Raw genomic sequence first — 12,681 nt, 5'->3', positions numbered from 1 at the left:
ATTTTTGGTATTTTATTTTAAAAAACATTCTTAAGTGTTTTGCCCATGATTGTGATTATACAACCAGCAATATTTATTAACAAAAGTATTAAAATTAGAGTTTTTGAACACCTTTTTCAAAAATGTTGACGTACCTTTAAAAATCATTAAATTATACCATTTTAACTTATGTGTGGATCGACCAATGAGCATCAACAGCAAAAAATAAGAAGTCTACTTGCTCACGTGACTTTTGTGTCACATGACAACGCCCTGTCGAGCTACTTGGCTAACGCTAACACAATGGCAGCCTTCCTACAGTGGAGGAAATTCGTATTTTTTGACAAGGACACGGCCAAGGACCCGGTGGATAATGGGAAAAACTTTGTTCTTCCAAACGGAATCTCGGCCTGCGACTCCGGCCGCGGACACATTGTCCTCGGTGATATCCTTTTAAAAGCACCGAGCAGCTAACTCGGCTAATGTTATGCTAGCTTACTTGACAGCTGAGGCTGCATTTGATAAACTGGTTGTTTATTACTGTCAAAAAAATAACGTACGTGCTAAGAACACACAGGAGCGCTGAGTTAAAGACTCAACTGTTTAACCTAGACATGTTGTAACACACGCGTTTGGAAATGGCTTCACATATACTGTCGAGTCATTAGTCAACAGAATGCTGGGCAAATGATGACAACAACAAACATTTTCCTCTTGAATAACATTGTCTTATAAAGCTCACTGCTATTCAGTCGGGTGAACAGAATGGCCCAGTTTAATATGAGACGTTTTTGGATGGTCTTCATGCTGAGTTTTTCAAAAGTGACTCTTGGGAAGCCAACATTAAGCTCCAGTGTGTAACTTCTGTTGTTAAATAATATCAAGTGTCAATAGCCCCTCAGAATGACTTAAGTGAGGCTGCAGAACTTTCTGAAATTATGCTTCTCACAGACGAACAAACACAGCAGATACATAACCTCCTTGGTGCAGGTATTTGGGGTTGATTCCAGTTGTGCCTGCATAGCGTTTGTAAACATTTGCTTGCCCGGCTTACTGCATCTCTTGCAACAGCTCTGTATGATTGTCCTTAACATTCTTGACGTTACATATGGATGGCAAGATCTGGCTCATGACACGCTCCCTGCAGCTGACGTTTTTCCAGGCTTATAAGTTGCGTGTTACACACCTTTACCAGCTGAAGCAGCATAGCATCCTTGTGACAGTGGGGCAGGATGAACAAGGAATAAATCCTTTAGTAAGTTTGCAGTTTTGCAGAGAGGCTCAAATGTTAGAGCTGTACTGCACCAGTGATTTAATGTAAAGTGTTTGCATTTCTCAGGTAAAAGTCTGGAACCTTGATAAAAGAGACAGTGGAAATCCTCCCTGCACAAGGATTTTTCCTGCAATTCCCGGTAACAAACCTACTGAAGTGTCTTGCCTCAGTGTGCACGAGAATCTCAACTTCATGGCAATTGGTAAGACACAAAGAAAAGTTCTGTCCTAGTCGCATCCATTTTTCTCCTCTTCTCACATTATAATGGCTGTTGTGTTTTTTCCCGATAGGCTTCACAGATGGCAGTGTGGTTCTGACCAAAGGTGACATCACCAGGGATCGTCACAGTAAAACTTTGACTCTGCATGAGGGAAGCAGCCCAGTCACTGGCCTCGCCTTCCGCCAAATGGCAAAGGTCACACATCTGTTTGTAGCCACTCTGGAGAAGGTCCATGTAAGTCTGGTCACTCTCAGGATATTAGGCTGCACTAGAACTTGGAGAACCTACTTAGCTTCTTGCAGCTTCCCGAGAGCTCTACTTTCAGCTCAGTCTATCTGTTTATTATTGTAAGTTTGAAACAGAATTTACAGACTCCATTCTGACCTCTTGTCATCTCCCTTCTTGTCTCACCTTGCTCAGTGCTACACGCTGTCCATCAAAGAGTACCCTAAAGTAGAGCTGGATACACACGGCTGTGCACTGCGCTGCTCTTCCCTGGCAGATCCCTCCCAGGATTCCCAGTTTATTGTCGCTGGTGATGAGTGCGTCTACTTGTATCAGCCTGATGAGCGAGGTCCCTGCTTTGCCTTTGATGGACACAAGCTTTTTGCCCACTGGCACCGTGGATATCTTTTTTTACTCATCAGGGATGCAAAGTCACCCAACAAGTAAGGACGATATTGAATAAATATTTTGGCGTATTGATTGTTGTGGTGAAAGGGTGATTGAGTGAGTTCGTTGACTGTTTTTTTTGAGCTGATTTTTTTGTTTAAAGTTATATAAAAGCATATGCAGCCTCATTTTAGTCTCTTAGCCACCATGTGATATTTGAGGTTTACTAACTTGTGGTTCTATATGGCACTTCCTGCACTGGGTGTGCACCCTGCATGCTCCATGCAGCACAAGAATGGCAGGTTCACTGTCAGTGGGCATGTCCGGAAGCAAATGACGCAAGATAAAGCTTTCTGCTTTATCTTGCTCTGATGCAGCCTTTTTCAACTGAAAACTTAAGTTTGTAAAGCACTCATTCAAAGTCCATAGACAGTCTTGCAGGGACAAGGGAGCTGCTGGTCAACTGCTACTGCAGTCATTCTGTGCTACTTATGCGTCAGTACCTCCTACGACCACACAAAAACGGAACTGTTCCTTAAAGTTTGTGCCAGTGAGCTGCACATAGACAGGATGGCCTGGACGTCTGTTTGTGTGAAGTTATCCAAATGCAAGTGAAGTCATTGCAGCTGTGACTAAAGATGACTTAAGTAACACATGCTTCCTTTCCTGTGACTATTGTTTTTGCTCAGGAGTGGGTTTGGTAGCAGAGAGAGCTCTCCATCTGACAAACAGCTTCTCACCATCTATGACCTGGACAACAAGTTCATTGCCTACAGTGCCTCTTTTGATGATGTCGTTGATGTTGTGGCCGAGTGGGGCTCCTTCTACATCCTGACCCGAGATGGAAAAATGTTCATTCTGCAAGAGAAAGACACGCAGACCAAACTTGAGGTGAGTCCAGAGGCCTTTTAATAATGTTATAAATAAAGTTGAATCCCTTTTTCCTCAAGCTTGTTTCCACCTTGTTTCTGTTTTAAAGATGCTCTTTAAAAAGAACCTATTTGTGATGGCCATAAACCTGGCTAAGAGCCAGCACCTGGACAGTGACGGACTGTCGGAGATCTTCAGGCAGTATGGTGACCACCTCTACCTTAAAGGGGACCACGATGGTGCCATACAGCAGTACATTCGGTAACTGCACCACTAAACATTTTCCAGCTGCTGTGGGTGTTGTTGTTTTCATAGATTAGACTGTGTTGGACTAATCTCCACCATAAATGTAGACATTTTACAGATGCACTTAACCGCCCAGCTTGTGAAGGATGAACTGCCAACCAGGCTTCAAATTGATAAAAAACGCTGTTAAAAACATCGCTGTGTTTTCTCACAGCACCATTGGAAAATTGGAGCCATCATATGTGATTAGGAAATTCCTGGACGCGCAGAGGATCCACAATCTGACGGCATATCTGCAAGCCTTGCACAGGCAGTCGCTGGCTAATGCTGACCATACTACACTGCTCCTCAACTGTTACACTAAACTGAAGGACAGCTCCAAGCTGGAGGAGTTTATTAAGGTGCGTGTCTGGTGTCTGTGAACGCAGAAAATGGTGCAAAAACCACGCAATATATGGACGATGTTAATGATAATATCACGATACATCGATATACGGTATATTACTAGAAAATCATGGTGAACATGTCACCGTCTTACTGAAAAACAACAGAATACCCCTAAACATGACCCACCATTATCCTTTTCCCAAACTCGTTTCCTCCTGTTCACATTATATTATTCCTCAGTTCCATGACAAGTGGAGTCATGAAGTAGTGATGCTGTTGAGTCAAATTTGTTACAAGTCGATATATATATGTGTATATGTATATATGTATATGTATATGTGTATATATGTATGTGTATATATGTATATATGTATATATATGTATGTATGTATGTATGTATGTATATATATATGTGTGTATATATGTACGTATGTATATATATGTATGTATGTGTGTGTATATGTGTATATATATATATATATGTATATGTATATATATATATGTATATATATATATATATATATATATATGTGTGTATATATCAATCTTTGGCGCGATTGTGTCTCACAAATAGGGAGGACCATATATTTCTGTATCATTTTGTTGCTTTTTAATGGCAAATGAATAAGCAACGATTTATTATGAGGTGACCTCACTGTATTCTTCTGCTGTATTTCAACAGAGTAGTGAAAGTGAAGTGCACTTTGATGTTGAGATCGCCATCAAGGTTCTCAGGCAGGCTGGCTACCACAATTACGCCGTCTTCCTGGCTGAGAAACACATGCACCACGAATGGTACCTGAAGATCCAGCTGGAAGACCTTAAGGTAAAAAAAAAGAAAAAGAAAACAAGAAGCACGTATGTGTGATGGTAGCCAAGGGTGCGCTATCGAGTGGGTGTGGGTTTGGCCAGGAAAAATCAGAGGCAGAGTGAAAATATGGACATAAAGTTTTATTCAGGCTTGAGGGAGGAAAAAAAATCAGGCGTTAAGTGTCCATGGGCAAATTCAAATAAATCAATAAAATTAAAAAGGAACAAAAGTAAATCAAAATTCATAATCAAATACTCTGGCCAGCCAAGGAGAGCTTTCCCACTGTCCTGTGATTGGCCAGGTACCTGGAAGTGACGAAATAGATAGGCCAGCTCTCAGATACACAGCTCCCCCTTCTGGCACGGTGGATGCTCTGCATCTCAGCAGCTACAACTAGAGTAGTTCTTCTTCTTCTGCGGTTGAATGTACGCAACCGGATGTGCCCGGACTAGTGCCTGCACCAGGAGGCGCTACGGTGGTGAGAGGAGTGGTGAGGATTTTTGATGACGACATCAAATTAAGGAACTGCCGATCCACTTCGCAGAGCCCAGGAAAACAATACGACACTATTTTCTCAGCAGTGGCTGAACTGTTTGTTCTGAAACTTTAGGGTAATGACACAGATACACACACAAACGCAGTGTTAATTGGAGCTTCCGGTCTATGTGGGCTTTAAGGTTCAAAAAAAGCAAAAACGCATGCTTTTCGTGAGACATGTGACTAAATAGAGAAATGATGTGAGATGGGATAAATTGCTCCAAGCCAGTCTGCATGATGCTCTTTAAAATTAAATTAAGTAAAGTGCCCAGGATTAAAAAACAACTAGAAATGCTTTGGCGTTAAACAGGCAATAACAGCTAACTGGATTACAAACCATCAACTACAGATCAGTTTTTAATTGCATTGCTGTAGAAGCAGGTTCAGAGAAATGTAATGTTGGTTTTAAGTTTTATGGGTAGACATGAAAAAAAGCTGACTTTGCTTATTTCTTTGCACTTTTGAGTCAGTCCCTTACTTCACAGATTTATACATGTTGGTCCTCAGAATACACAACAAATATCCAGATGTCCATGCGGTCAGAAAAGTGTCTCATGCGGAACATGATGATATTTTGACAACCTGGCAATAAAAGGTAATCACGTCATCAGTGTATCCTGTTAGACATTTGTGTGAAGAGTCATATTTGGTCTGATGAATTCTCAATGTATAGCTCACGAGCGGTCAAAGGTCACAGTGAAATTCTGAACATTGGTGCCTCTGGGCACCTGTGAGAGATGGACAGATGATCCAAACACAAGGTCACTCCCCTCAGCTTTGCTGGTACAAAGGCAAAATAAAAAAGAACTGGGTTATATTGATAAAAATGTCTATAGCTATTCACTAGAGCAAAAACGCATACTTTTCGTGAGACATGTGACTAAAAAGAGAAATGACGTGAGATGGTTTTTGTTTTGTGACATAAATGTGGTAAATAATGAATCTTCCTAGGATTAAATTAGTAAGTAAGTAAGTAAATTTAATTTATAAAGCACACACAGCATAAGCTGACCAATGTGCTGTACAGTGAAAGACTAAAAAGACGCAATAATACAAAGTAATACAAAAAACATTTGACCAATAGTCATCATTAAATAAAACATGAATAGTGAAATAAGTAACATTTAAGACAGGGCACACAACACAGAAAATATGGAGAAAAGCAATACAGGATAAGGGAACAAGAAAGGCCAGGTAGTACAGGTGGGTTTTTAGCCTGGATTTGAAGGCAGAAATGGATGGGGCGGATCTAATATCCAGGGGGAGCTGGTTCCACAGACGTGGAGCAGCAACAGCAAAGGCTCTGTCACCCCGCTGTTTGAGCCGTGAGCGGGGCACATGTAGGAGTACCTTTTGGGTAGAGTGAAGCTGGACAAGGTTGGTGATGTATGCTGGGGCCAGCCCATTAAGTGCCTTAAAAACAAATAGTAAAACTTGAAACTGGACCCTAAAATGAACTGGGAGCCAGTGTAAGGAGGCTATGATGTGCTCACGCCTCCTGGTGCCAGTTAGAAGGCGCGCAGCTGAATTTTGGACCAACTGCAGGCGTCTGAGTGAGGATTGGGGAGGCCAAGGTAAAGGGAGTTGCAGCAATCCAGCTGTGCTGTAATAAAGGCGTGGATTCTCAAGGTCATTATGAGATAGGAAGGATTTGAGGCGGGAGATCATTCTGAGCTGGTAAAAACTATTTTTGACAACAGTGCTGATCTATTTGTCAAGGCAGAGTTCAGAATCAAGGATGACCCCCAGGTTCCTGGCATGGGATTTGACAGATGGGGTGAGATGACCTAGGTTTTGCTCTACAGTGCATCTTGCCTTGGGAGGACCAAAAATTATGATTTCTGTCTTGTCACTATTCAGCTGGAGGAAGTTGTTGGCCATCCAACTTTTGATGTCTTCAAGACAGACAGGTTCTAGAATATTGTGGGTGGCCAGAAAGGTAGTCAGCTGTGACAGAACCGCTTTTTCAGAAATAAAGGTGAAGCTTAGAGATGGGACGGTAAATTGAAGTCAGATACATCATTTAAGTACTAACTCACTCTTATTCACTCGCTCAACTGCTATAGACATTTTTACTGACATTTTTGTCAATATTACCCAGTTCTTTTTTTATTTTGCCTTGAGAATTCATCAGGCCAAATATGACTCTTCACACAAATGTCTAACAGGATAAACTGATGACGTGATTACCTTTTTATTGCCAGGTTGTCAAAAAGATCATCATGTTCTGCATGAAACACTTTTCTGACCGCACGGACATCTGGATATTTGTTGTATATTTTGAGGACCGACGTGTATAAATCTAGTAAAAGTAAGGGACTGACTCAAAAGTGCAGAGAAAAGAGCAAAGTGACCTTTTCAGATTGTTGCCATCAGCTTTTTTTCATGTCTACCCATAAAACTTGAAACCAACATTACATTTTGCTGAACCTGCTCCTACAGCAATGCAGTTTTCCTTGATGCGTTATGATCCAGTGAGCTGTAGCATTTCCAGTTCTATTTCGTTTTATCCTGGACACTTTACATTTCGTCTGTGCCTCCTCTTCAGCCTTTACATACACAGCCTCTAGATTTTAAAGGGCACCGTGCAGAATGGATTGGAGCAATTTATCCCACTGTCAACACCTCCTGATTCATGAATAGCTTCACTGTTAGCACTTAATTAGTTTATATTTCCTGCTGCGTTGCATTGTTGTAGGTTTTTGTACAGCATTTTCCTTTACATGCTCATTTGCATGTGTGCTGTTACGCTGTTGCATCTTTGCACTTTTTATTACCGTCCAAGCACCTGTATCCACGTGTGTGTGGCAGGTGAGATCTTATCTCTCCACACTCTAGTTTGTGTACCTTTCGCTGAGGCTCTGACTCAATGCAGTGTAAACCGATTAACACATAAAATTAAGCTGTTAAAAACACTTGTAGGTCCACACCCTGTTTTAATACTATACAAATATAAGCTTTGTGTTACCAATCTAAGAAGCGGAAATGGCTTCGTCGTCACTCGGTCATCTCACTATGTCGTCCCCTCCCAACACCCAGAACTACCAGGAAGGACTGCGCTACATTGGACGTCTGCCTTTTGAACAAGCTGAGAGCACCATGAAGCATTACGGCAAGACACTGATGCACCATGTCCCTGAGGGCACCACGTTGCTCCTGAAGGGCCTGTGCACCAACTACCAATCAAGCGGAGACGGTGGTGACAAAGAGAGCGAGGAAAGGAGGCGGATCAATAAGGTACATTTGTGGTGATGTTTTTCCTCTTTCTGTGTGTACATTTAACAACCTAATAATCATTCATGTAAGTGTTTGTTGATTTTTTTGGGGGGGGTTTTAAGGCGAACTCCGAGGAGTTCATCCCAATCTTTGCAAACAACCCTCGGGAGCTGAAAGCCTTCCTGGAGCACATGATTGAGGTGGATCCCCGTTCTCCTCAGGGAGTGTATGACACGCTGCTGGAGCTCCGGCTGCAAGACTGGGCCCACGAACAGGCTCCAGAGGTCAGTTTGAAAGCTGCAAACTCGAGACTCATCCTTGTAAATGAAAGAGATAGTTCAAGGTTTTTTGAAATGTGGTTGTAATGTATTGTATGAAGTCATACAATAACTTAGATGAGTGCGGTACCCATTTTGGCTTTTCATATTTTATTTGCATATAGCCCCTTTTAAACAATGAGTGTTTTTCCTAATATCCACAGTCACCATGGTTTCATTCATCTTACACACACTCATATCTTTGCACAATTTTTACATGAACAGTTGATGAATTTGTTTGACTTTTGCAACAGAGGAAGAAGGTCCTGCAGGGAGAAGCGGTGTCACTGCTGAGGAGTGACAACACCGTGTTTGACAAGGCCCTGGTCCTCTGCCAGATGCACAACTTCAAAGAAGGCGTTCTCTACCTTTATGAGAAGGGCAAACTGTAAGTGATGGCATACTGCAACATCGAGTAGCTCAAAGCGTGACATTTTGGCAGCGAGACAACTTTATTTGTTTCGTTATAAACTGAATTGAGCACACGTTCAAATCTACCATAATCTGAATAAACTGAACTAATAGGTAGGTTTTAAATTGACCAGATGAACACAGAGATCCAAGAGTCACGTTAACCATGTAATCTGAAGTTTAAATGGAAGGAAGACAAAACTACTACTATGTGTGTCTGTGTGCAGGTATCAGCAGATTATGCACTACCACATGCAGAATGAGGAGTATGGAAAAGTGGTCGAGGCCTGCAAACGCTATGGGGACCAGGAGGGCTGTCTGTGGGAGCAGGCGCTGGGATACTTTGCCAGAAAAGAAGAGGACTGCAAGGCTTACATCAGTGAGGTTCTACATCATATCGACCAAAACAACCTGATGCCCCCATTACTCGGTGAGCTGGAGAACATTTGACTTCATTCTCGGTGCAGGGTTTTCATTCTCTGTGTCATATTAGAATTGAAGTTGAAGATTGAAAATACATGTTCTTTTTGCCACAGTGGTGCAAACACTGGCACACAACTCGACGGCCACGCTCTCCGTCATCAAGGACTACCTCATTAACAAGCTGCAGAGGGAGAGTCAACAGATAGAGGACGACGAACGCAAAATCCGCCAGTACCGCGAGGACACGGCTCACCTCCGCTCCGAGATCCAGGAGCTCAAAACAAGGTTGGTTACTCCAAGAACGGGTCTGTGTGGAAGAGCTACAGGTCTGTAAAAATCATATCACAGATTGAGTGTAACCGCTTTGACCAAATCTTCCCACACAGCGCCAAAATCTTCCAGAAGACAAAGTGCAACATGTGCAACAGTCCCCTGGAGCTACCCTCGGTTCATTTCCTGTGCAGCCACTCCTTCCACCAGCACTGCTTCGAAAGCTATGCAGAGAGTGAGGCCGAATGTCCGACGTGCACGCCAGACAACAGGAAGGTCATGGACATGCTGCGTGCGCAGGACCAGAAACGAGACCTGCACGACCACTTCAACAGACAGGTAACTATAATCCCACTGTGAGTAGAGAAAGAAGTTTAAACTGGAGCTGAAACGATGAACGACGACTATTTTGAGAATCGGTTAATCGGTTTAACACCGATCAACATTTTGTAAGGTTTTCTGATATTTTGTGGACCAAACGATTAATTGAGAAAATAATCGACAGATTAATTGATTATGAAAATGACAACGTTAGTTGCAGCTCTAGTTTAAAGGCGACATAGGCCAGAAGCTCCAATTAACGCTGTGTTTGTGTGTGTATCTGCGTCATTACCTCATTTATGAAACAAACAGAACAAACAGTTCAGCCACTACTGAGAAAATAGGGTTTCATTGTTTTCCTGGGCTCTTCAGATCGGCACTTCCGTATGTTGATGTTGTCATCAGTATACCTCACCACTCCTCTCACCACCGTAGCGCCTCCTGGTGCAAGCACTAGTCCGGGCACATCCGGTTGCGTACATTCAACCGCAGAAGAAGAAGAACTACTCTCGTTGTAGCTGCTGAGATGCAGAGCATCCACCGTACCAGAGGGGGAGCTGTGTATCTGAGAGCTGGCCTATCTATTACGTCACTTCCAGGTACCTGGCCAATCACAGGACAGTGGGAAAGCTCTCGTTGGCTGGCCAATCACAACACAGTCCACGTTCTGGAGGTGTGGTTTTGGTCTGAAACAGCACGGCTGACGAGTGTCAGTGAGGAGATATTTTGACAACTAGTAGGTTTTTAACCATAAAAAAAAAGTTAATATATGTAAGTAGACCTCCGTAACTAACATATATGTGCGATACAAGCATTCGATGCTTCGACGCTCCCTAGAGAGCCATTATTTTCTGGTGTTGCTCTTGCCCTGATGTTCTTCACTTCATCTTTCCCTTGATGCTATACAGTATGTCAAATGTGTTTTGTACTTTCTGTGGTTTCCAGTTACGCAGCTCCAACGACGGTTTCTCCGTGGTGGCCGACTACTTTGGTCGAGGCGTGTTTAACAAACTGACTCTGGTCACTGACCTGCCTGGAAATAAAACAGTCGGGGGTCTTGAAGTGAACCTGCAGAAGGACCTCCTCATCCACACCAAGAGGAACAGCTAGACACCTCTTCCCCCCCCGTGATTACTGAATCCGACCGGAGTGGGAATGGCGTTTCCGGCTCTGTCCTCATCCTTCGCTGCGTGGTGTGTCATTTTATTTAGCAGCAAATGCGTTTTGCCTGCTTTTAGCACCTGCTGTGGAGCTGTGAGGCATGACCGGGTTTGTAGTCAAGAGTCGTGACTCCCTGGAGAATGTCTAAATGTACTTTAATTTTAAAACGTGTAATAAGGAGTCTTAAAACTATGCTGCAGCACTACCTGGAGAATGTTGCTTTGGTGTTTTGCTTGTTGTCATGTGATCATGCACTCGACATAAAGTTATGGATAAATCATCTGCTGCGAATAAAGTCATTCGATTGCTGTCAGTCTAATTTAAAAAATTTAAACTTTACACAAAGGCAGTATCTGTTTTTCTCTTTATTTGTTCAGGATTTGTGATGGCCTTCTTCTGTGTTGTATGATGACACCGATTATCAGATCAAATTACACGTGCATGATGTTTGTCACAAGTAACGATTAACTGTGGCTGCTCTTTAAAGGTGGACAGATGTTGCTCGTGCTGTTTGTCAAATCACCAGTATTTGATGGTGTGCTGGTTATAGGTAACCTGGGTGTGGTTCACAACAGAACCATCTCTTCCATTTTTCTTTCACTGTCCCTTAAGGCAGAAGAAACAATAGACAATGTAAAAGGAAATCCTTTCAGGAGCGAATAAGACTACATATAATAAGACTTTTTGTAGACACTACCTGGACATGAGTCCTCAAGTAGCACAAGCACAATATCCTCTCACATCCTGGGAGGTTTTTCACGATCTTTGCAAAACCTAAATACATCAATTACGGCACATACTGTAAACTGATTCCCTTTAAAAAAAGAAAAGTTCATTGTCATTCAATCCTAAATTGACACATTTTAGTCCTGAAAATACTATACAGGTGCTGGTCATATAATTAGAATATCATCAAAAAGTTGATTTATGTCAGTAATTCCATTCAAAAAGTGAAACTTGCATAATGTATACATTCATTCCACTCAGACTGATATATCTCAAGTGTTTATTGCTTTTAATTTTGATGATTTAGCTGACAACTAATGAAAACCCCAAATTCAGTATCTCAGAAAATTAGAATATTGTGAAAAGGTTCAATATTGAAGACACCTGGTGCCTCACTCTAATCAGCTAATTAACTCAAAACACCTAAAAAGGCCTGTAAATGGTCTCTCAGTCTAGTTCTGTAGGCTACACAATCATGGAGAAGACTGCTGACTTGATAGACCATTGACACCTTGCACAAGGAGGGCAAGACACAAAAGGTCATTGCTAAAGAGGCTGGCTGTTCACAGAGCTCTGTGTCCAAGCAAATTAATAGAGAGTTGAAGGGAAGGGAAAGATGTGGTAGAAAAAAGTGTACAAGCAATAGGGATAACCACACCCTGGAGAGGATTGTGAAACAAAACCCATTCAAAAATGTGGCGGAGATTCACAAAGAGTGGACTGCAGCAGGAGTCAGTGCTTCAAGAACCACCACGCACAGACGTATGAAAGACATGGGCTGTCGCATTCCTTGTGTCAAACCACTCTTGAACAAGAGACAGCGTCAGAAGCATCTCGCCTGGGATAAAGACAAAAAGGACTGGACTGCTGCTGAGTGGTCCAAAGTAACGTTCTCTGATGA

At 42.4% G+C, this 12,681-nt stretch overlaps 1 protein-coding gene across 1 annotated transcript; it reads left to right on the top strand.

Annotated features, from left to right (window-relative positions):
* Positions 1-217: 217 nt before the first annotated feature.
* On the top strand, positions 218-11,403 carry vps11 (VPS11 core subunit of CORVET and HOPS complexes). Its single transcript, XM_044042848.1, has 16 exons — positions 218-424; positions 1,086-1,234; positions 1,319-1,454; positions 1,543-1,706; positions 1,893-2,140; positions 2,774-2,975; positions 3,064-3,215; positions 3,415-3,601; positions 4,270-4,413; positions 7,975-8,172; positions 8,274-8,435; positions 8,723-8,856; positions 9,107-9,309; positions 9,416-9,587; positions 9,689-9,911; positions 10,839-11,403. Exons 1-16 carry the CDS (start codon positions 283-285, stop codon positions 11,001-11,003), a joined length of 2,781 nt encoding a protein of 926 aa, XP_043898783.1. The 5' UTR covers positions 218-282; the 3' UTR covers positions 11,004-11,403.
* The last annotated feature ends 1,278 nt before the right edge of the window (positions 11,404-12,681 follow it).

Source organism: Solea senegalensis, linkage group LG13 (genome assembly GCF_019176455.1).
Source record: "Solea senegalensis isolate Sse05_10M linkage group LG13, IFAPA_SoseM_1, whole genome shotgun sequence".
Classification (NCBI taxonomy): domain Eukaryota; kingdom Metazoa; phylum Chordata; class Actinopteri; order Pleuronectiformes; family Soleidae; genus Solea; species Solea senegalensis.
Note: the sequence above shows the minus strand (reverse complement) of the source record. Positions and strands in the feature narration are given on the sequence as shown.